The sequence below is a fragment of the Pseudonaja textilis genome, chromosome 1 (assembly GCF_049901715.1).
Source record: "Pseudonaja textilis isolate UNSWEBS1 chromosome 1, rPseTex1.2, whole genome shotgun sequence".
Classification (NCBI taxonomy): Eukaryota; Metazoa; Chordata; class Lepidosauria; order Squamata; family Elapidae; genus Pseudonaja; species Pseudonaja textilis.
In genome coordinates, this window is record NC_141990.1 from 171,298,448 (window position 1) to 171,323,785 (window position 25,338).

General features: G+C 38.0%; 1 protein-coding gene across 3 annotated transcripts in view; it reads left to right on the forward strand.

The window, feature by feature from the left end:
• TRAK2 (trafficking kinesin protein 2) overlaps positions 1–25,338 on the forward strand; it is a 48,802-nt gene that overhangs the window by 16,750 nt on the left and 6,714 nt on the right. For 2 of the 3 annotated variants that reach the window (XM_087919687.1, XM_026696786.2), the window contains exons 4-13: positions 9,957–10,033; positions 11,669–11,785; positions 12,905–13,114; positions 13,740–13,818; positions 16,635–16,765; positions 16,889–16,963; positions 18,632–18,769; positions 20,324–20,400; positions 21,428–21,631; positions 24,276–24,574. In XM_087919687.1, the coding sequence (XP_087775813.1) occupies positions 9,957–10,033; positions 11,669–11,785; positions 12,905–13,114; positions 13,740–13,818; positions 16,635–16,765; positions 16,889–16,963; positions 18,632–18,769; positions 20,324–20,400; positions 21,428–21,631; positions 24,276–24,574 (1,407 nt within the window). Of the gene's footprint in view, positions 1–1,487; positions 1,743–9,956; positions 10,034–11,668; positions 11,786–12,904; positions 13,115–13,739; positions 13,819–16,634; positions 16,766–16,888; positions 16,964–18,631; positions 18,770–20,323; positions 20,401–21,427; positions 21,632–24,275; positions 24,575–25,338 lie in introns of those variants that run through there. The other variant, XM_026696790.2, reaches the window with a different exon arrangement.

The following is a 25,338-nucleotide window of genomic DNA, read 5'->3' on the forward strand; positions in this document are numbered from 1 at the left end:
CACAGGACCCAGAATACCACAACAAAAGAACTAGCAAGCCCATCACACAACCCATTACCCCAGCCGTTAAAACACGAGAGGCTAATGGAAAAAAGATCACTACAAAACAAACGACCCAGGAGATTACAGCACAAGATCCAGGATATCTCCACAACAAAACTCACAAGGCCATCACACAGCCCATTATACCAACATCAACTCTATCAATCAATCAAGAGGCAGCAGCACAGCCAACCAGCCCAGCACACCAGCCCCCACCACCAGTATTTATAGAGAGATGGCAGCTCCGATCACACACTGCTTGCACTGGCACGAAGCCGAAAGCACCAGCCTGAGGTTGGCGAGTGGGACCTCGCTGAAACATCACCAAGATACTTTTAATCTTACACGGGAAAAGGCCCAAACATACCTAGACCTACATATATATACTTGAGAGTCTGCAACATTTATCTGTGTTAAACAGTCCATCATAGAGCAATATGTTTTGAACCAATACCTCAAGTAGGCTAATTTACAGAATGTGCCCAAAATCCAGGAGCCATCACGCCCATGGAATTAAAATTTGGCAAATTTTATAAACATTTTATGACATAAAAGTTATTATAAAACATTTTTGACATAATACAAAATGCCATAAATCATTTCCTGTGGTCAACTGCTAATATTTGACTGTGCTACATGGTTCAACATGTGTTACTTTCAAGGCAGATATATCCCTATTTCTCTAAATTTTTAAGAACTTTTCCGGCACATTAGAAGTTCTGCCATTGTTGAAGGCATTAAAGAATCTAGTAGGGACCCAAGGGGTCATAGATTGTCCTTTTTAAAAAAAATAGTGGAATGTCCTATGAACATTGCTCTTGTTAAATGCTCTGTTGAACATGGGAATAAACAACAGTGAACAGAGTTGTTAAAATGGCACTGATTGCAGATTATGCATAAGGCAATAACATCAGCCTATGTCAAGCCCTACAAAACAAGCCTGTTAAAATCTCTTCCTACTATCAAAAACAATGTACCTGTTGGTTAAATATTAGCTTATACAATTTTTTATTACCTGTATTTTTGATAATCTTATATGCAGTGTGGGTGTGTTTCACTTTTTAGGATTGAACTTTCAGTCCACCCTGTAAAGTAAAGTGAAATTCAATATTGACTAAACAAATTAGTGCAGTTTCTTTAAGGAGCTGCTGGCAAATATACACTGTAGCAATTATGCTTCTGCTAGATCCAAAGCACTTTTCCACTTCAGATTGAAATATTGGATTCCTCTAATCTTATATTATAGTAGTGCGCTAATCCTTATGGTAAAAAAATAGATTGGTCAGCAAAGCTGAACTCCTAATATGATTGTGATAATCTGCATTTTATGCCCTTTATAATTCCAAAACTATGATTGTGATATTCCTCATTGAATACCCTTTATAATTCCAAAACTAGAAAGCTAGTTGACTTTTGTATTCAAAACTGCAATAGCCAATATTGCAGTATAGCTCCTCCTATTTTATGATACTTCTCCTTGGAGAGATGTTTATTTGATAGCTGAGTAAATACTAGGGAGTGTTGCTTGCAGGTTCAGCAGCATATATACTGCAGAATATAAAGTAAAGGCTCTCCATGACTTCAGCTTGGATCCAGTTCTTCTAACTATTCCTAGTATATAAGTTGTCTGTTAGATATGGCCCTAAACAAAAAAAATGTGAACCAAAATGAAGAGCTACTCATGGGTTTTACTGTACAAGGTAAGTGTACACATAAACATTAGTGTGTGTGTGTGTGTGTGTGTACACACATACACACACACACATTTTCCAGAAAATCTGAGAGCTTATAAAAATGAATTTTTATAAAGTTTATAATTAATGTTTGGATTTTTGATGTTTGTTACCTGATTACAAATCAGAAAGTCTTGAGATTCAACTTCTTCAAAAGCTAAGCAATTTTAATAAGGTCTTTCTGTCTTGGACAAACTGAATACAATCCACAACTGAATACACAGTTGTGTAAAGTAAAATACTGTAAACTTCAGATAGGCAAAAGATTGTAAGAAAGAGAGTATTTTCACTGATTGCCCATTTTTCTATTATTTGTTTCCATCTATTGTCTCTAAAAAACCCTCCCAAAGGCTTGAGAGATCATTTGGATCACAGACTGCTGCAATGAGGAAGAATATGTATTAAAATGGTTCTTCCTTTCTTATGGACAGAAGAATGATTTGTACATTACTTCTGAAAGTAGAAGGAACCCATGTATTTATACCTGTGCAATTTGATTTTGGATATTTTTGTTAGTAGATTTTTGACATTGTTGTGTACTACAATGACTACAACTACTACAAAGTTATATTTCTTATCTCTGACATATTGGTTAAGCTGAGCAGGCTTTTGACTTTTCCTTTTAATAAAAATGGGTACTTTGATACTGGGTCTGTCTTCCTCTAATAAATTATAAATTGTTAGGATATAAATAGTTAAAGATTTGTCATATGTCTACTTCCTGTTTGTGTGATACAGAGGGTATTGCTGCACAGAATAATAAATTGTGTCTCGGCTAATTTTTTTTCTTTCCAACCCAAAGAAGAATAAAAAAAGTATAGTAAAGAAGATTGGGATTGTGTCTATCTGCCTGTCTTGACTATTTGCCCTTCAGCTAGATAGCACCAACTTTTAAAGAGAATTCTGTTTAACTAAATTTGATCTTGTAGGGTTGGAAATTAGCAAAAGACTAGTGCTCTGTGATTCAGAATTTTGCTGACTTCTCTACTCTATCCTCTCCTCTTCTCCTTAGTCACCTGACTCAAAACAGAACTATTATTAAAAATTTAGAGAAGAAAAATCCAAAAGCCATTCTCTGCATGTTTTTCTTCTCTAAATTTTTAACAATAGTTCTAAGTTAAAAAATAAAAACTTCTGGTGAATACTTTTTTTTTTTAATAAAAATTTTATTTGGGTTTTCACAAAGCATGATACGAGTAAATTTCTTTTTTTGAGAATAGCATGGTCCCGGGTTATCACTTCTCCATACAGACACAAATTCAATTTCATATCTTTGTGTTCTATTCCATATCTTATTACTATTTTAACATTTTCTCAATAATTTTTCCCTTCCCTTAAGTTTCTCAATCTTACTTTTAATTATCTCATTCCTTTCTAAATTCAGTTATATATATCTTTTTCTAAGTTTCAATATCTTTCTAATCATTATATTTATACTTTTGTCTGTCCTGCTTCAATTTCATATTTTCTTTTCTCATTAAACAAAATTTTCCCCTGTAGTTACTGATTGGACCATGACACCTTTGCATCTTTTAATTTTTATCCATTCAACTCTTATTTAAACTTCAATTTATGTTACATTTAATATAACACATAACTTCCAATCGAATTCTGCTTGGTACATTCTTAAAATACACACTAAGTTCTTAATATATATATATATATATATATATATATATATATATATATATATATATATATATATATATATGGATCTTTGGTTGTTCGGGTTTTCTCCGCGTAAGATTCGAAGCCGAAGGGAGAATGCAGGATGGGTAGTCTCTAGTCTCATAGCTCTGCAGACCGAGCTGAAAAACTGAGGACACACCCCCTGATAACAGCCCCCAGTTCTTCACTCGGTCTCAGCGAGTTCTGACCACCCTTTGGGGGCTCTGAATAGTTCAGATTGTAGAAGAATCTTCACCCCCTGGATTGAGTTGTTTTTTTTTCTTCGAGAGGCTTAGAGCAGGTTTGATAGCTAGCTGGCTTGCCAGTTAGCACTTTTGTTTTTCACTTTTTTTTGACTCCCTTTTTAAAAAATTCTTTGCTGGTAGACTGGTTTTTGGAATTGTGATTGTAAATTTGGTTGGAGGTGCCCCTGGGAGCCCATGTGGCCCGGGCTGGGCGGGCAGGAGTCAGTGTCTTATTCAACTCACTTTCTCCCAGTCCGTTCTTATTGATCTGTGCTAGCTGCGAAAACTGCGAGGCGCTTCTGCCCCTTTTTGGCGTCAGCAGACATTTCAGATGTTTCAGGACAATTTTGAAGTTCATCTCCAAGATTGTCCCTTGGGGGGGTACTGGCCATCTGGATTGAATCCTGACCCCGCCCCCCCGGTCCAGTCACCAGAGCACTGTGGCAGCTGTGAGATGCTTGAAACTGCCAAATTGATTGTGGTGCAGCCAGCACTGGTTTGCAAGCCTCTGATCTGTCAGGGCTTGTAGCAATTTAAAAGATTCAGCCATATTTTTTTCCTTTTTGCTTTGACTCTTGCCTTAAATTGCGGAGCTGTGCTGAGCTCACCACTTCTGGGTTGCTGTGACCAAAGCAGACAGCTTTAGATCAAATAAGTTTTGTTTTTATTTTTATTTTGCCCCTTTTTTTCTTTTTTCTCTCCCTGTTAGTGACAATTATTTTTGGCGGGCTCAAAATGGCCACCAGGAGAGCTGGCCAAGAATTATCAGCTCCTTAGCAGATTCGGGAGAGAGCTGCAAGGGGATCAACTAAGTCCTAGTCTACTGGGCTGGAGGAAGCAGCTAGGATCAGAGCTAGGACCCTAGCCCCTAAAAGACCCTCTAGGGCAGAGGATAGGCAGGCCAGGCATAGACAAAAAGCCCTAGATAAGGAGTTTGATAAGGTGGTGAGAGACTGAAAACAGGGCCATCTCTCCTCTGCTCCCACAAGATGACAAGCAGCAAAACCAATTGGCAGTCAGACAATATTTGACTGCCTGATATCCTGGTGGCTCAAGTACTCAGGATTTGCAGGGAATCCTCCAAATCAAGGCAAAAGCCACTCATAATAATTCTGAGCCGCCACAAGGAGTTTTGATTGCTGCACCTGGAAGCCAAGTCTCCAGCAGAACTAGACCTGCGCCTGAAAATGAAAAAGCCACCTCGATCTACTTCAGAAATCGTTCTGCATCCCCTTCCGAAAGAAGCCAGTCTAATGTTTCCGAGAGGGACCTCCTTCCAGAGAGGGCTTTTCAAATGGGGAGTCGGAGGTAGCAGGTCCCCCCTCCTTTAAGGACTTTTTCCAGCTGGCTCTCTCCAAGACTCTGCTGGTTAAGGCTAAGAGCCTGGCTCATTTTTTAAAAAGGGACAAGGTCACCCGGGATCTTCCCTCAGAGGGGGAGGATCAGGAAGATTACCTATTCACTGAGAAAGCATCTATGGTGGACGCTGTACCTGTGCCCCAGACGTTTATGAATGTGATTAAAAAGCAGTGGGAGTCCCCTGGGGAGTACACTCGCCCCAGAGTGTCTGAGTCTACCTTATTTAATGGGTGGCTGCGGAAGCTGCAGGGTAGAATCCCACCTGAGGACCTCAGGGTGCATCAAGACTTAAATAAGATAATAGCCACAGCTTAATCGACAGCTAATGCCACCCTCATGTCAGCCAAAACTTCTTCCAAACCCATGGCCTCATCTGTAACAGCACGTAGGCTCATCTGGCTAAGAAATTGGCAGACGGATGCCAGAAACAAATGGAAGCTGGTGTTTGCTACCTTCAAGGGAGAGAGGCTTTTTGGAAAGGCCCTGGATCCCTTTTTTGATGGAAACCAGGGACAAGTGAAAGATCCTGCCCTCCCAGGGGAGGCGTTTTGATTACAGGTCTCCACCCTACTACAGAAAGCCCTCCTTTAAACGGGGAAGCTAGGGCAAGCTTTCCCCATGAAAGTAGGCCCTTCTTCCAAAGATCCTCATTTCAGGCCGATAGACCGGCCTTTGCCGCCAGAGGGCACCAGAAGCAAGATGACAGAAGGTCCTTTCGGGGTTCCAACAGACCTTTTAGATGCAACAAGTGACACCCAAGCCTCCTCTCCCAGAGGGGGCCGTCTGGAACTGTTCTGGCAGAGGTGGGAACAGATCACGACAGACACTTGGATCCTGACAACTTTATGGTCAGGTCTCTCTGGAGTTTATTTCCTCCCCCCTAGTACCTTTGTGTGCTGCCCCATCTCAAGGGACCCCTCAAAGAGGGATCTCATGAAATCAGCGATCCACCATCTGCTGGATGTTCGGGCCATCCAGCCGGTTCCTGGAGACCAGGAGAGACAGAGGTTCTATTCAATTTGGTTTGTGATTCCAAAGGCCAGGGAGGTGGCGAGCAATCCTCAACTTGAAAGGGCTCAACAGGCATCTAATCTACCGAAGATTCAAGGTGCACTCCCTCTACTCTATCCTACAGGGCCTGCAGGAGGGAGATTTTTGGGGCTTCGGTAGACCTGACAAAGGCCTACCTCCATGTGCCCATAGACCCCAACCACCATCAGTTCCTGAGGTTTTGCTATGGCAGCCACCATTTTCAATACAGGGCTCTCCCGTTTGGCCTGTCATCAGCCCCACGGACTTTTACCAAGCTCCTGGCAGCTGTAGCAGCATACCTCAGATCCTTACCCATAAGGATCCTATGCTATTTGAATGACATCCTGATAGCATCCTCTTCCAGACCCCAGGCGGAGGAGGATATGATGTCGACAATCAGGATCCTTCGAGAGCATGGGTTCTCAATAAACCTGGACAAATGCCACCTAGTACTATCAAACCATCTCTTGCATTTGGGGACTATCATAGACATCTTAACTAGCCAGGTCTTTCTCTCACAGGAGCTTCAAGACAGTATAAGGGACATCACATCACAGATCCTGTCTGACAGAGAGGCGCCTATAATCTTGCTGTCTCAACTTCTTGGCAAGATGATATCATGCATCAGGATCAGCCAAGGGCCTGCTTCCTGCCCGAATCCGGCAGTGGTTCCTGCTCCCCTACCTGAAGGCGGGCAGGGGCAACTCTCCAAGGAGGGTTCACATCCCCTTGCTGGTTCTTCATTCTCTCCATTGGTGCCAGACCCGAGCCATGGATCTGGGTTACTTGTACAGGGAGCCCCAGAGCATTACCATCACCACTGACGCAAGTCTGTATGGTTGGGTGTTCACGGGAGGAGCTCACCCACAACATAAATTGGCTAGAGCTCAGGGCTACCCGCTTAACTCTCAAGGATCTAAGGTAGGAGGTGATGGGGAGACAGGTTTTTCTCCTCACAGACAATGTGGCCACCAAGACCCACATAAACCAGCAGGGAGGCACTCGCTCCAGATCTCTAATGCAGGAGGCAACTCAGTTGTGCAGGTGGGCGGAGAGACACCTGTTGTCCCTGCGAGCAGAAAACATCTTGGGAGTTTCCAATGTGCAGGCAGACTGGTTGAGCAGGCCCACAGTCGACCAGTCGGAATGGCGACTGCATCCCAGTCTGTTCCAGGAGATGATGAAATGATTCAGCCATCCGATTCTGGATCTCTTTGCATCTCCAGAGAACTCGCAGCTCCCGAGGTTCTTTGCACGGTTCCCAGCACCGGGAGCATAAGGGGTCAACAGTCTCTGGTGCAGGTGACCCCAAGGGCTATTGTATGCCTTCATCCCTTCCCCTGATTCCGGGAACAATCAGAAAGGTACTGACAGAGAGGGCGGAGGTTCTGTTGGTAGCCCCTTACTGGCCAGGCGCCCATGGTTCACCAGACCCTGGAGAATTCCCCTGCACAGGATCTCCCTCAGCCAGGGCCCGATTGAGCACCCAGATCCAGCCTGGTTTTGGTTGACCATATGGCGCTTGAGCAGGTGCTCCTGAAATAGGAATAGTTTTCCAGAAGGGTCAGACCTTCCACGACCAGGATATACGATGCATCATGGAGGATTTTCTACGGCTGGTGTGCCAGTCATCTATTGGAACATACTTCTGTGTCTGTGGCAAATGTGTTAGAGTTCCTGCAGGATGGGTTGGACAGAGGTCTCGCCCCCCAGTACCTTGAAGAGACAGGTGGCTGCCTTGGCCTCGTTTTTCGGTCAAGGACTCAACCACTCTGGCCCAACACCCCAGGGTGAAAGCCTTCCTTAGGGGAGCCACTAATTTGAAGCCACCGGTGGTCCACCATTTCCCCACCTGGGATTTGCCTAGGGTCCTGCAGGCACTGACTTCTCCCTCATTTGAACCCTTGCGTGAAGTCAGTCTTTGCCTACTCACGTGCAAAGTGTCATTCTTAGTGGCCATTATTTCGGCCAGGCATATCTCGGAGTTGACAGCCTCATCCATCAGAAAGGACCTGTGTATTTTCCATGCAGACAGGGTGGTTCTGCGGTTGGACCCTACCTTTCTGCCCAGGGTGAACTCCTTATTCCATCACTCACAGGAGTTGATTTTGCCTGACTTCTGTCCAGGGCCTACTCATGCACTGGAGAGAAAATGGCACACCTTGGACGTTAGGAGGGCCTTCTGTATATACATCAAAAGGACCTCCTCTTTTAGGAGGACTGAAGCCCTGTTCATTTCCTTTCAGCCATCAACTTTGGGTCGCAGGATGACACCATCTACTGTGGGTTGCTGGCTTAGAGCCTGTATTGCGAAGGCCTATGAGTTACTGGCTCTTCCTGTGCCCAGGAGAATCACTGCGCACTCAACCAGGAATGCAGTGACCACTACAGCCTGGGCAATACAGGCTTCGGTTCTGGACTTTTGTAGGACTAAGACTTGGTCATCTGTGACCCCATTCATAAGACATTATAACATTGACTCCTTTGCCTCAGCAGAGGTGTCCTTTGGAAGACGAGTCCTGCAGGGCGTTCATGTAGAAGTAGGGACCTCCAACCAATCCAGTTCCTTCCCATAGGACAGCCATCAGCCAGCTTTGGTATGTCCCATCCTGGATTCTCCCTTCGGCTCAGTGGAGAAGGGGCGTTGGTCCTACCTGAACGCTACTTCTCGGGGAGCCGAAGGGAGCATCCAGTCCCACCCTGTATTGTCTGGTCGGAGTAGGGAGGAAATGTTTTTTTCTCGCAGTATCAAATAGGCTATCTGTTAGAGGACGAGGAGCAGCTGGATTTGCTTCGACATCGTTCAGAACTGGGGACTGTTACCCGGGGGTGTGTCCTCAGTTTTTCAACTCGGTCTGCAGAGCTATGAGACTAGAGACTACCCATCCTGGATTGTGCCTTCAGCTCCCCGAGAAGCGTTCAGGTAGGACCAATGCCCTTTTTTCCAGATCCCACCCTTTTTTTCCTTCTTTTAAAAGTTTTTGAGAATCCAGAAATCTTTATTATCCCTTTGACATTTTATTTTCAGCTTAAATAGCTCTTAATGTCAAAGTGGGTTTTTGCTGGTTTCTTGCTTAGATCTCTTAATTGTCAATATAGAGAAGAAAAGAAAAAAACCCAAATCCTTTCCCTTCCTTCTCTCATTCGCCGCTTCAAAGTCTTCTTTGGGAGCAATGTTATTTTTTATAATTCAAGTTCCAAGGTACCTTATATTGTTACTTTTTCAGTTCGACCCAGACAGCCAAAACTTTCTCTTCTTATCTTCCTCCTGCACATTCTTTTCCAATCGTGTTCTTCTTTGAGGTGACCATTTCTAACCACTGCTGCAACTGCCTTCGGGAAAGGGAGTAATGGCCAGCTGGGGAGGAGAGATGCGACTCTCCTCGACCCTGCTGGCAGTCTCCCCCCTCTTCACCACCTCTATGGGGTGGCTTAGACCTGAAACCAGCCAGTTCAGGGTGCTCCAGCAGCGAGCACAGATCGAAACCATGTACGATCGTGGATTTCAGTCTGTCGCCGAAGAAGCTCCAAAACTTCTGCTGATTACTGTACCCTAATCTGTAATTTTTCTTTGAAATAACACAGAAACAGACTGCCATTGCTATCCATAATAGATATAATACTTCATGACTTGAACGTGCAGACCTTTATATACCAAATTTTATTTTTTCTGTGAAACCTTTTTTCCTTAATTTTCTTTAATTAGCATTTATTCCACAAAAATATGATGCAACAAAGTCTAAATGTCTTTTTTTCCTGTTCTTGTTCTTTAATTACTGATCTTCACATTTTTTTTACATTCTCAAGCATGTTATTCTTAGAGTATATTATATTTTCATTTGTTTAAATTGTGTTAAGGAATTGTTTTGTTTTTCAGTTGCTGGCACAGGTAGAGGAGAGCATGTACCAAAAAATTGCAATGATATTGAAGTAATCACTCATCTGTTGGCTGAGGTAAAATTATTGCTGTTTTATAACTAAACATAGTTTTACAAATTGAAATAAATATTTTAAATTTGAGAAAGAAACAGATAATTTTAATTGGTGGTGGTAGGGTGCTCAAATTCCAACACCACAATCTTTCACTGATTCATGTGGTTCAAACTTCGCATAAAATATGGTAGAATCTCATACAAAATGTTGCTGGTAGAATAAATAGTAAAGCCATTGCTGGTCAACACTGTTCTTTTACAGTCCAAGTTTCAGTCTGATTTTAAAACTGAAACAATAACCAATGGAGGAGGATAGGAACTACCCTAGGAGAATAGGAACTAGTAAGATGAAATCAGCAGAAAAGTTTTGCCTGAACGACCAGAATTATTGGAAATGACTTTGAGAGACAGGAGTAAGAGTTCAGACTGGCCAGCAATCAAATAAGAGACAGCTGAGTCCACAGAAGGAATGGGGACCTGGCAAATGCCTCAGAAAGGATTCTTTCTGGTTTCTTGGATTGTAAAGGCAAGTGGGGAGGGGAGATATACTTTTAGATTTGCAAGATTCTGTTAATGTAACCTTCAAATAAAGATAGAGTGTAATGCTCCTGGGTGTATTTGCCTGGATTATTTTGTAAGGGTGACAGTTATCCTTTTTCAGAGTTACGTGCTTAGTAGTTTGTGCTTCTATCCTCCATTTCTCCATTGCCTCTTTCTTTGCTGTGTTAATGATTGCCAGCATTGGTATGTATATCTGGGCTTTTTGTGATTGGCATAGTTATCCTATTTTCCAAGACTTCATTTTCTTGATTACAGTTATTTATTCTTTGATCAAGACATTAGGTGGCCTAGTGGTGAAGGAACTTGCCTTCCACTTGGAAGGTTGAGAGTTTAATCATATGTAGCGAAAGATGTTTCTCTTCTAGGGTAAAAAGAAAAATATCTGCTGCAAATTTCGCCTGGCATCAGGAAGGGCATCTAGCCAGTAAACGCTCAGCTCCATCCAATCACACTGACTCTCCTCCAAATTAAGGGATTACAGAGTCATAAAAAGGAAGTTTTAAATTATTAATTCTTTGAAATTCCAGTGTCAGATTTATATGAGAACCATGGCCACATACTCAAAAATAACTTAGACATGGATTAAAAAAAAACCATTTACAAAAGAAAACTGTAGCTGTTTATTTAAAAGTTTAGTTGCCAGTTTATGTTTGATTCAGATTCTAAGTAAAGTGGAGAAGGATGTCTTGCCATTCAGTAACAGGGTCATAGCTTAACTCCAGATTTGGGTGGAACTTTATTATTTGGGGAACAGGTATAACCAAGGTACAGAACTCAAAAGAGTTTGGAAGTTGAAGATTAGAGATCTCAGGAAAAGAAATGACTTGTGTTTCTGGTGCAGCTGATTCTAGATTCCCCCCCCCCCCCAAATGGCTGGTTCAGAGGTTTTAATGGCTTTTATGTTGCTTTTGATTTCTGTCTGTTTTTCAATGCCAAATATTTGAAAAAGATCCTGGGTTTTCCTGAACGCCGCTACTTTATCAAACTCAAAACTCTGTCTCTTTTCTTCAATTTTATACACAAATGAAAAAAATGCTAACATTTGAATAACTTCTTGAGGGAAAAAAAATACAATTTTTAATGGTTTTCTGAGCAGAAAGATCGAGATCTAGAACTAGCAGCACGGATTGGACAAGCCCTTCTTAGACGAAACCATAGCCTAACAGAGCAAAATGACGTTCTGGAAGATCAGTTGGGTCAAGCCTTTGACAAAGTAAGTGAACAAATTTTAGCTTTGGGGATTTTAAGAGGTTAATGTATTGTGTAAGCATCTGGTGAAGTTTTATTACTATATATCAGATGAAAACTTTTAATCTATTGAAGTTAGAAGCTTTCATTTCCACAAAGTTTCAAGTTAGTCTTTGTTTAATGAAAAAAAGATGCAAGAATTTTGAAGGCTATTTTATTTATTTCAAATGTGGAAGCATGTATTATATTATTACGCAGAGCTGAACTCTTGCTTTATGTACTTAAATTTTTGTACTGTTTCAAACTATTGTTTATGTGTGCTGCATCTTTAATAAAGAGTATAAATAGGAATTACATTCCATATACATAAAATTTGAGTCTAATATTTGCCTGTATGTAGAATATATGTACAATATTCCCAATTCTCAGGATTCTTCTATTTTAACTTTTTAAAATAGAAAAAGGTTAAAAAGAACAAAGAATCCCAGAATATATTTGAAACCATTTGATTCAGCAACTTTACTGAAGTCTAGGTCTATATAATGTTTAGACTGCTGGTCATTTAATTTGGGTCCCAGGGAAGAGCATTGAGATATAATTGAAATAAATAAAATTTACCTATGATTGTAATGCCTTTTAATCTCACTAGATACAGGAAGCAGCTGTACCATGTATAGATACACCATGAGTAAAGAACTCTGCTGTTTGATGAATATAGAAAATAGCTCTTTATTTTCCTAGAATTAAAAAAAAAAAAACACTGAATGGTGGACTGATAAATATTTATTTAGCCTTTAGACTGTTGGCTTTAAAAAAGGGACTTCTGCCAAGGAAAATAATGTATTTTCACATTATTGAATTTTGGATAATGACAGTCTAGGAAAGAAAATATGATAATTGGAACATGGAATGAGCAAAGATATCTTCCATTAATATTTCTAAGCCTTCTTATAAAAGTGTAATTTGGAGGAAATCCATATTTAATACTATTTTTTTAAAGTGGGGGAGATTAGCATATTCTGAAGAAGTGGTAATGGAGATAGCAGTACAATTGTTTTTTAACTTGTCTGTTGATTCACTAGCGTAAATTGCATTGTTTTGAGTAAATGGTTATGTTTAGTAAACAAAAACGCTGTAAAATCAGATTCATCAGCTACAACATGAACTAACAAAAAAAGATGAACTGCTTCGTGTGGTATCCACTGCTTCTGAAGAAAGTGAGACTGACTCTAGCTGCTCCACACCACTTCGCTTCAATGAGTCCTTCAACTTGTCACAAGGTTTCTTACAGTTGGATATCTTACAAGATAAACTCAGGGAACTGGAAGAGGAAAACCTATTACTTCGAACAAAGGTAACTTACATTCTTATTCCTTTCGAGTATTATTAATTGAATATAAATCCAAGCATTAAAAAAGGATATATTAACATGGCTACGGTCATGCTTATAGAAGAAGTGATAAGTAGGATTGTTCAACCAAAAAAGGATGCAAATGACCCAAATACAATTTTAACTTCACATGGAGGCTATGAGATCTGAGATGACAAGTGACTGATCAGAACAGAAATGTAACCTGACATTGGATGCTTCAGTGGAAAATTTTCTACAGTGTGACTGCTATAAAAAAGGTGAACTCTCTTACTTGGGTCATTCATTACAAATTGAAAATAAAATTAGCAATATTGTAATTGGGTTTAAGTGAAACAAGTGTCATAATGAATTCTATTTGTAATTCTAACATAGGGCTACATCCAATGGTGTAGATCCAATGACATCCATTAGTGGTAATATTCTTTCTCTCTCAGAATGTTTCTTCAGATCCTTCTGAAGAACCTTCTATTGGAATTGGATTATAAATACTCCCCTAACATTGAATATATTCCAGAATGAACATTTTGTTATACAGACAATGAGAAAAAAGAATATATTTACAGATAGCTTTCCTCTTAAAATTAATGAAACACTTAAATTTTTGAAGGCATGCCATTTGAAGACTGAAACTATGACATATGAAGATAAGGAGCATCAGCTAGTCACTGACTGTGTTAAAGAAATAAGTGAGTATTCTGATCATGTCTTCCACAGAGAATAGGCCTTTAGATACAAATTCAGTTCATCTTCATTCCTCCAGGTTTGAGCTCTGTACTATTCTTAACTTAATTTGGTCCTTTAAAAGGCAGTATTTCAGGGTCCGTCCAGCTATAATTGAATTGCAATTTATATCAACCCCCCATAATTGGCCATACTTGCTTGAGTGCAATGGGCTGTAATTCAAATAATTAGCAGATAATAAATCCCCCAAATTAAAACTTTATACTTGAATAGAAATGTGTAAACATTTTAATTACATTTTTCCTATCAAGTTTGATTCCTCTAACCTTTTTTAAAAATTTTTATTGATTTTTAAAAACAAACATAAACAAACAAAACATAAAACATAAAAACATAAAACATCTTTTTTGAAAGCAGCTTGATCCCGGGTTACATCTCTTCGTACAGACACAAATTCAAGTTCATGCACATTTTTATATACCATTCCATATCTTATTACCATTCTACATTTTCTATATAGCTTCTTCCCTCTTTTAACTTTCTTAATTTTATTTTATTTATTTCATCTCAATTTAGATCATTATACTTATATTCTTTGTCTGTCCTGTTTCAGCTGTCTATTATCTTTTCTCATTAAACGAAATTTCTCCTGTAATCACTGATTGGAGTATGACGCCTTTATATCTTTCCCCTAAATTTATAACACTTAATATAATACATAACTTCCATTCGGATTCTGCTTAGTACATTCTAGAGCTACACACTATATTTTAAAAAGAGAAAAAATTATAAATATATAATATAATTAAAACAACAATCCATACCAATTCAATTCTATCGTCAATATTAATATTCATTTAAATCTTAAACATTTTACACATTACTTTTCAAATAGGTATCATGCTTCTATGGGAACACTTATAAACTTTCCATAATTACTTCCCCCCCCACTTCACTTATATTTTAAAACATTGTGTAATTAAAATGTTCCCATTCCTTCCTAATTCAATTCTCTCATTTATTTCATTTCATTTATTTTGTTCACAAAAATTTCACTGAATTACACTGAGTATTTTATCCCACTTTTTAATCATATGTTGTTTCTAATTTTCTAACATTATTTCTAATACAAATATAACAATACAATCTTATGTACCTTTGCAGAATTGCTTTTTCAGTTAAATTTTTACCCATTATCTCTGAATAAGTCCTGTTTCTTTACATCTTGCTCCAAACCTTTGTAGCTTCTCTTCCCTTCCTTCCTCCCTTGCTTCTTCTCTCTACCCTTTTTACCCCTTTGTCTCTCTACCTCCATTTCCCTCTTCTGTGTTCCCCTTTTCTGTTGCTTTCTAACATTATATCCACTTTTCATCTTATTTTTCCCTTTTTTGGTTGTTTTTTTAGGTCTTAAATTCTCCATTCTCTTTCCCCCCTTTCCCCTTTCTTCCCCAGATAAAGTTACTTGTTCATTAAAGATGGCTTCTTCTTTGTCCCAATCTTCTTGTTGCGCAGTCTTTTCTTGTAGTTTCTCGTAGGTACAGATCGCCATTTCTAAGAATTGAAAAATGGAGCCAAAAGAGCCCTTTCCTTTCTTGTTCCTCTTCTTTATATTTTTTAAATTCCATTTTCAATTCATCCACAAGTGATGCCATTGTAAAAAAAATGTTAAACAACCACCCAATTGTTTTTAATCATTCAAATATAATTTCCAGAAGTCCCAAAGTCACCAAGCAATCCAAATACACACAAGCTGTTTCTTTTAACACTTTCTTCTTTTTTCACTTTCTCTTCCTGGGGTTACTATTAGTTACAAAGTTCCAGTTAAAATGTATATTTTAGAAGTCTTATTAAGATTTAGCTTTAGATTCTTTTGGATTCCAGGCAGCCTCCTGCTTCCAAATGCTGCTCTTATTCTTTTCCTTCCCAGTTACAGCAAAAAAAAATTTTTTTTAGTGTTCAGAAATCTTTATTGTCCCCTTAGCATTTAATTTTCCAGTTTAATTACCTATTGGTGCCAAAATGGATTTTTCCGATTTCTCATTCATCTCTCTTCGCTGTCAACGTAAGGAAGGAGAGTTAAAAAAAAAAAACTTTCCCTTTTCACTTTCATTCGCTGCTTGGAAATCTTCTTTGGGAGCGATGTATCTTTTATAAAATTTAAATTCCAGGATACCTTAGTTGTTGCTTCTTATCCCGGTCAGCCAAAACTTTCACTTCTTAACTTCCTCCTGCACTTTCTTTTCTGGATGAGTGCTTCTTTGAGGCGGCCATTTCTGACCACCGCTCTTACCGCCTTCGGGAAAGGGAGTTTAGCTAGCTGAGGAGGAAAGATGCAGCTTTCCTCGACCCTGCTGGAATCTCCCCGCTCTTCACCACCTCTACGGGGTGGCTTAGCCACGAAGCCAGCTGGCTCGGGACTCTCCAGCAGCGAGCCCAGGCAGAAACCACGCACGATCGCGGATTCCTGCCTGTCTCCAAAGCCCTGCAAACCGGAAGTCCCCCAATTCCTCTAACCTGTTATTTGTCAATCTTTAAATATTGGTATTGTGAATCCACTAGCCTTCAAATTAAGTATTAAGAAACCTTGCTATTAAGCAGGGTATTAACATTGAGATTGTTGAACTGGCTTTAAAAACTTGATTAATGGAGAATCCTTGTTGTAGAGACCTACAATTCAAGCAGGCACAGTTATTTGGTTTGCATTTTCTTGGATTTTGCTTAAAATAACTATTGTATGAAAGGCTTTAAGAAGTTTGTTTTTCAGAAAGGATGATATACTGCTGGTTTCTTAACAAAGCATGTATCCTGCTGTGTATCTTAGAGGAAACAAATGCTCAGATTGCAAGAATGAGTGAAGAACTGATGAGGAAGGATGAAGAGCTGATTCACTACCAGGAGGAAATCTCATCCCTCTTATCTCAGATTGTTGATCTTCAGCATAAGATCAAAGAGGTAGGTGTGCAGAAAGTTCAGAGAAGGGAAATGTTGAAAGTCAAATTGTTACCTGTACTAAGAAGTTAGTACTTCTAACAGAGCTCCTACAGGATTAAATAACTATATTTTGTATATCCTCAGCATGTAATCGAAAAAGAAGAATTGAAGCTGCATCTGCAAGCTTCTAAAGATGCCCAGAAACAGTTGACAGCAGAGGTATTTATGCCACTTACTTTCCAGTTTTTGATGTAGAGAACTAATATGGAAAAGAATAAAATGTAAACATTTTACATGAGAATATTTATATTTTTCCTGAATATTGATGGAGGATTTCTGGTGCACTACTTTGATTCGGATTCCATTCACTTTGTTTTGGTTTAACAAATGAAGGAAAAACAGAATCTTTAAAAAAGAATCCACATTCATTTTTATTCATTGTTTAGATGTTTCCCTCTGCCAGAATATTGTGGCCGAAACATTGGAAGAAGAAAGAAGCCATGAAACATATATCAAATGGTTCATGGTGCAATTCTGTATATGTTTGTGTTGAGACAGAACACCAGACTTCTGCAAAACTGATGTATTGCTCCTCCGTTGCTAAAGGGCTCAACATGTCTCCTTTTCTCTCTTCCTGGAAAAGTTTTTGGTTGTCCCTGAAGTATGGCCAGAAGACCTTGAGGGGGTCTTAAGGCAGCACTAAGCCTTCAGGAGACAGTGGCTAAACTGTACTTGACGCCATGAATCTGGCACCTAGACCCAATCTTTACTATAGTAGTTATGGGTTTCTGGCCTTAATATTACACGCAAATAAATTTAAAGCATTACTTAAAAAGTAAGATTGCATCTAATGTTATCAGTCCTGGTTTTACTAAGATTCCTCTTCTCTCTGGCAGCTTCTTATGCTCTACTCAAATCTATTCAAGCAGAAAAGAAATGCACTTGAGAAAAGAAAGCCCCTGTGCAATGCTGGGTGTTGGGGTTTTTGGGGGGGAGGGGGAGGGGGTTTCTATAATAATTTATAGCATTTATTTTATTAAATTTTTAGCAACTGTAAACATATTCTGGCAAAATAAGTATTTGACTAGTAGAATTGTCGTTTTGTAATTGTACCAATAGCAATAGCACTTAGACTTATATACCACTTTACAGCCCTCTCTAAGCGGTTTACAGAGTCAGCATATTGCCCCCAACAGTCTGGGTCCTCATTTTACCCACCTCGGAAGGATGGAAGGCTGAGTCAACCTTGAACCAGTGAGATTCGAACTGCCAAACTGCCAGCAGCTGGCAGTCAGCAGAAGTAGCCTGCAGCACTGCATTCTAACCACTGCACTACTATGACTCATTGTAGTTGGTCTGTCTTCCATTTATTATACAGGTAGTCTTTAACTTACGATCACAATTGATCCCAACATTTCTGTTGTTAAGTGAATTTTGCCCCATTTTATGACCTTCCTTGCCACAGTTGTTAAATGAATCACTGCAGTTGATAAGTTAGTAACCTGGTTGTTAAGTGAATCTCTCTTCACCATTGATTTTACTTGTCAGAAGGTCCCAAAGTTGATTGTATGTCCTTGGGACATAGCAATGGACATAAATATGAACCAGTTGCCGAGCCTCTGAATTTTGAACACATGACCATGGGGATGCTGTGAAGGTTGTAACAGTGAAAAATGGTTTTAAGTCATATTTTTCAGTGCCGTTGTAACTTTGAACGATCATTAAATGAACTGTTGTAAGTCAAGGACGACCTGTATCAGCAATTGATTAATGTGTGACTTCAGAAAAGTCCCAGTGATAATTTCTTCGCATTACATGTAAATAGCTTCTTCAGTACCTTTTGTTCTCAAGGTTGAGTAAATGATTGACCTTTTATATTGTTTTAAGCTACATGAGGTCCAAGAGCGGAATGTGGAATGTCTGGGGATGCTGCATGAGTCCCAAGAAGAAGTGAAAGGATTGCGCAGTAAAACTAGCCAGGCTGCGCTTCTCTGTCGACCCCAGTTGTGTGGAGCATTTCCTGTGGTAATATAAGCTTTCTAACTATAGCAGATTTCATTAGTTAAGCTCTTTCATCCTGCCAATAAAATTTCAAGGTCAAACTCAAACTGATCTTCAGAAGAGAAAGTTGGCACCAGTGATCCTTTCTAAATTTAGCTTCTTTATCTACATCCCATTTTATTCCATATTGGCTGAGTAACTTGTTTCATTTGGAGAACAAAGAAGACAATATTTAAAACAAGGACTGACACTCTTCTTGTTTGATGCTACTTTCTCTCTTAATTTTATTGTTATAAATTTGTGAGTAGTGGAAGAAACATTATGCTGCATGTGCTAGAGTTGCAACTAAGATTTGTGTCCACCACCTCTTTCTGACTTTACTCTCATTATAACAGACTCTTCTATAACCTTCTCAAGCATTTTTTTCCTGTTGTGTTTCAGTTTCTGAATATTGAGGGGAAAGGAAGGAACAGATTCTTTGGACAGATCTTTAATTATCTGCTTGTTACCAATGTCTATAATAGTTGCTGGTTTTTCCTCTTATTTTAAGAAAAAAACAATATTGGGAACACACTAGTCTTTGGAAGCTATGTTTTATTTGAACATATGGTTTGCCATGACATTAGGACATGTAAATTTTGATATAACTCTTTAAAAAGAACTATATAAATGACACTTCCTCATCCTTATAACATTACTTGCAATTTTTCTGTGTAGTTGTCCGCTTGTAATACCAGCTAATTTCTTTTGGCTTAGAATTAAATACTTCAAGCATTTATTTTAAAGAAATATTGCATGAAACATTTTCTTCCTACATAAATAGATTAAACAGCAAATTTACTCTTAAGCAGGACAGTCAAAGTAATACCAGTAGCATTGCAGTGGCAAAAGCCCTGCCCCTTTTCTCAGCATGTTGTGACATTCCACACCTACCTAGCAGGGATAGGTTTATGTCAAGAATGCCACCCTAATGAACAATCAGTTCTTGTGGATACTTAGAATTACCTCGTTCTTTCATTACTGTAGAAAAAAATCTCAGTATGACTGCACTATAGAAATTAAGCAATGAATTGTCAAAGTAGTGCTGCAGACAGGCTGTCAAAATAACTTCTGAATGGCTTTTAATAACTTCTTATTGGTTCCTATTGTAAGGTCCCAGCAGTTTCCTCGAGTCACTTAAGATGCCAAAAAATAGTGAAACTCAAGACGAGGCTTGCAAAAGAAACAGAGTTTCTATTGTACTTCATTTTTTAAATATCCCTTTAGAAAATGTCTTTGTTCTGAATTATAATTGTCAGTTTCTTTGGCACCCTTTACATTTTGTTAACATATTTTGCTTGTAACTTTTCAAGGAGTCCTCTAGCAATTTTAGACATGCACCTACCACATTAATAGGATAATGGAAGATGAGGAAACTTTTAGATATGAATGCACTGATTTCCTAATTATTCCAAATTAGGTACTTGTTTTGTCCTAATTGGAAATTCCTCAAAAGAAGTAATAATTGTGGTAGCTCCTTAATTATTTTGTAAACCGAGCTTAAGAAACATATTAATTTTCACCCTCTTAAATTTGAAGGAATCTCTGGCAGCAGAAATTGAGGGAACAATGCGGAAAGTGCTAAGTCTGGATGAGGAATCACTGTGTAAACAGAAGTAAGTGCAGTTCTTATTTTTTTCCCCTTAACCTGCTTTCGGGTGGTTCTGTAGGGCTTCTTCCCTGCTATCAATATAATATTTACTGCATATTAGGAAAACATCTGCAATAATGTTCTTAAGCTTTCTTGGTATTTGGATAGAAATAGCATAGCATAGCATAGCATAGCATAGCATAGCATAGCATAGCATAGCATAGCATAGCATAGAATACTTTATTGGCCAAGTGTGATTGGACAGACAAGGAATTTGTCTTGGTGTAAATACTTTCAGTATACATAAAAGAAAAGATACATTCATTAGGAGTCAAGAATCATAAGGTACGACACTTAATGATAGTCATAGGATACAATAAGCAATCAATCATACTAAGAGACAGTCCATATAAATCGTAAGTATACAAGCGACAAAGTTACAGTCATACAGTCACAAGTGGGAGGGAAGGGGTGATAAGGAGTCATGACAAGATTTAACAGTAATAGTAGTGCAGACTTTGTAATAGTTGAACAGGGTTGAGGGAATTATTTGTTTAGCAGAGTGATGGCTTTCCGGGGAAAACTGTTCTTGTATCTAGTTATATTATTATATTATATCATATCATATTTATTATATTATATTATTATATTATATTAATTATATTATATGTTACCCAATAACTTCTCATTTCACAGGTTAACTTTAAAAAGGTCAAGTGGAAGGAGCTCCAACATAAATCCCTTCCACATAGAACCCCTTATCTCTCAGTGCATAAAGTGAACTTGTTTCTGTAACTCCCCTAGTGTAAACAAACGGGTGATATAAAGCCTGTCTATCAAAATGAAACAGTGAAAGGAGAATTACATGCATTACTTTGTATGCATTGCTCCTGTTCTGCTTTCAAAAGCATGCAGGATATTTGGCACCACCCAGTCATCCATCTCTTCTGATATGGGTGTTGTTTTAGCAACTGGGGAGAGGTTTTTATCATACAGAAGAGGTTTGCAAAACCTTTATGTATACACTGTCCCTTTCCCTTTTTTCCTCCTAGGGTTCAACAGAAACGTATATTTGATACTGTCAAACTTGCTAATGATATGCGTGGCCGTTCTGCTTCGTGTCCTGTTTCACTGTCCATTCCAGGATCCAATCGTTCAAGTGTTGTCATGACAGCAAAGCCTTTTCATTCTGGCTTGCAATATGTGGAAGGAAAAGGACCTCAAGCTCTAAAGGCTAGCACAGAGGATGTTTCCAAGTAAGGAAACAGCAGTGTTTGAGCCTTAATTGGCTATGTTATAGTCTGTACAACTGCCTTTCCATTGGGGGATTGACAGCAGTTTTTAAGCCAAATTCTGCTTTTTTCTTGTAGGCTTTATTCAACATATAGGTTGAGTAATATCAAATAGAAAGCTGCATATAACCATTTTTCCTATCAGTAACTTAATGTTACACCTGCCACAGAAAACTTTTTTGTGTCATTCAAGTAGTATAGTAACATCAATTTAGAATATGAACAAGCAATAAAGAAAAGGTAGCTTTACTTCTGTTGTATAGATTTCCTTCATGGAGTTTTCACCCAACTCTGTTCATTGTGGGTAGAGACAACACAAGCAATTAGGTGACAACTGTAACAGAATGGAGCTTAGTACAAATCATTTACAGTAACTACCAGAGGAGTACATTGTTGTTTTTGTTTCTTGTTCTTGTTATTGCCCCCAGTAACATGTAACATTATAAATGATTCTGAATCATTTATAAAAATAAAAATTGTGCTAAAAATTAGACAATGCCAGTATATGTTCCATTTTTTTTGTAAAAAAATTTATTTGGGTTTTCACAAAACATAATACAAATAAAATATCTATTTTTGAGAATAGCATGATCCCGGGTTATCACTTCTCCATACAGACACAAACTCAATTTCATATTCATCTTTGTATTCTATTCCATATCTTATTACTATTTTAGCATTTCCTCAGTGATTTTTCCCTTCCCTTAGTTTTCTCAACCTTGTTTTTAGTTATCTCATTCCTTTCTAAATTCAATTATATATCTTTTTCTAAGTTTCAATATCTTTCAAATCTGTCCTGTTTCAATTTCATATTTTCTTTTCTCAATTAACAAGTTTTCCCCTGTAGTTACTGATTGGAGTATGACACCTTTGTATCTTTTAATTTTTGTCCATTCAAATCTTATTTAAAACTTTAATTTATGCCTTTAAAATTATAACATTCAATATCTAACCTCTATTTTATAACACATAACTTTTGCCAATCGAATTCTGCTTGGTACATTCTTGAAATACACATTAAGTTCTTAAAGAGAAAATATATGTATAACAATAGTACATAAAATACTTATTCTATTCCAATTCAGCTCAACCATTGTTAATTACAATCTTCCATTAATATTAATTAACATCTTTAACATTTCTTTTCAATTAAATATACTTCCTTAGGAACATTTATAATATTTCCATATTTTTTTCATATTTCTTTCATATTTTTCTTCACTTAATTTTTTATAAATCATTAATAACAATTAAAATGTTCCCATCCTTTCCTAATTTCATTCTCTCATTCTCTTTATTTCATTCATTTATTAACAAACATTCCATTCCATTACAATAAGTATTTTATCTATCACTTTAATCACGCTTGTTTCATATTTTCTGTATTCATTTATATTTCTGATATAATAATGTTATCTTATGTATCTTTGCAGAATCCTCTCTTTCAATTAAATTTTCACCCATTGTCTCTATGTCTTCTAAATAGGCTTATACCTTTAATCCTTGTATGTTTTCCGTTTCTGTCCTTTATAACTTCTTTTCCTTTCCTTCTTCCCCCTCTTCTTCTCCCTCCACTTTTTGACCCCTTGTCTCTCTAATTCTAATTCTCTCTTCTGTAATCCTGTCTTCTGTTTCTCCCTAATATTGTAATTGCTTTTCAAACTGTTCTCTTTTTTTGGTTGTTTTTTCAGATCTTAAATTTTTCACTCTCTTTCCCCCCTTTCCTTTTTTTCCCCCACATAGAATTACTTGGTCATTAAAGATGGCTTCTTCTTTGTCCCGCCCTTCTTGTTCTGGAAGCGTTTCTTATTGTTTCTCATAGTTGAAGATCTCCATTTCTAAGAATTGAAATACGAAGCCAAAAAAACTTCTTCCTTCTTGTGCATCTTCTTTCTGTTTTTTAAGTTCCATTTTCAATTCTTCCAAGAGTGATGCCATTTTAAACACTTTTAAACAACCACCCGATAGATTTTAGTCATTTAAATCCAATAACCAAAAATCCAAAAATCACCAAATAATCCAAAGCTGTTTCTTGCTTTTTTCCACTTTCTTTTCCTGGGGTTCTTATTTATCTTGTTACAAAGTTTCAGTTAGAATGTATCTTTTAGGAATCTAGTTAAAGTTTCACTGTTAATTCCTTTCACTTCCAGGTGGACTCCTCCATTTTTCCACCCTTTTATTTTTTTCTTTTAAAAGGTTTTAAATATCCAAAAATCTTTATTATCTCTTTGACATTTTATTTTCAGCTTAAATGCCTATTAATGTCAAAGTGAATTTTTATCAATTTCTTATTTAAGTCTCTTAGCTGTCAATATGGGGAAGAAAAGAAAAAAAACCCAAATCTTTCCCCTTCCCTCTCTCCTTCACTGCTTCAAAAATCTTCTTTGGGAACAAGTTATTCTTTATAGTTCAAATTCCAGGGTACCTTATGTTGTTGCTTTTTCACTTCAACCCGGTCAGTCAAACCTTTCTCATCTTCCTCCTGCACAATCTTTTCCGGTCGGGTTCTTCTTTGAGGTGGCCATTTCTGACCACCGCTGCAACCGCCTTCGGGAAAGGGAGTAATGTATATGTCCTATTGATGCAATATTTAATTCTGTTTTGATAGGGAAATTCAGAAGGTGAGCCATCCAGATATCTCTTCAGAAGATGATGTAGCCACTGCATTACATAAACTTAATCTCCGTTGTCAGAATTACCTAAGTGAAAAATGGTTTTTCGAAGAAGAATGGAAGCGTAAGATACTTTTGCTGGCTGACCAAAAGGAAGAACTCACTGGCTGCACCACACCATTAGAGAACTGTCTTTCATTGAATAGCAGTTCAGAACGTGTTGATTTCTCTGGATCTTCTGGCAGCATGCGGTCTCTTCTCCCAGATAAATTGCAAATTGTCAAACCCCTTGAAGGTAAGGTGATTGAAGTCCTGTTTTCAATTACAGTTCAGTGTGAGCCTAATAAGGTTGTCTTTCATTGGCTACTTTATATCCGGTCAATGATCTGGCCTCAGGATCAGTTACCTGATCATTATCTCACAGATTACTTTCAGATATGTTTGTGTTGTCCCACAAAGGGGTGTTTGGTTCTGTTTCTTGTTATTTTGCAACCAAATTATGTATTGGAGGAAAACCATTGAATGCAATTGTATACATTTTGGTTTCTCTGCCTGACTTACCTCAGCTATTAAGCCTTCTTACAGATCTCTGTGTCTCACACCCCAACTCTATATTACTGAAAATAATCCATATCCAAGCAAGTTTTTACAATGGAACAAAAACTGTTTGGAAGCAAATAAATTCCTGCTTCTTAGTCCATTTTTTTCTTTATATGACCCTGTAATCCCCTAATTTGGGATAGAATCGGGGTGACTGAATGGAGTTGAGTGTTTACTGGCTGGATGTTCTTCCTGACACCTACATGGAGTTTGCAACAGATATTTTTTCTTTGTATCTTGAGAAAGAAACGTGCTGCTACCTAGAATTGAACTTTCAACCTACTGAGTCAGAGACGAAGGTTTTCACCACTACTAGGTTTCTTGTTTAGTCCATGAAAATGTTATCTAAATATTCACTGAAGGAAAATAAATGAGTGTTTGTTTCACCCAAATCATAATTTTCTGCTTCAAAGTAAAACTTCTTGAATTTAAAATTTGAAGGAACCACAAGTGGAAAAA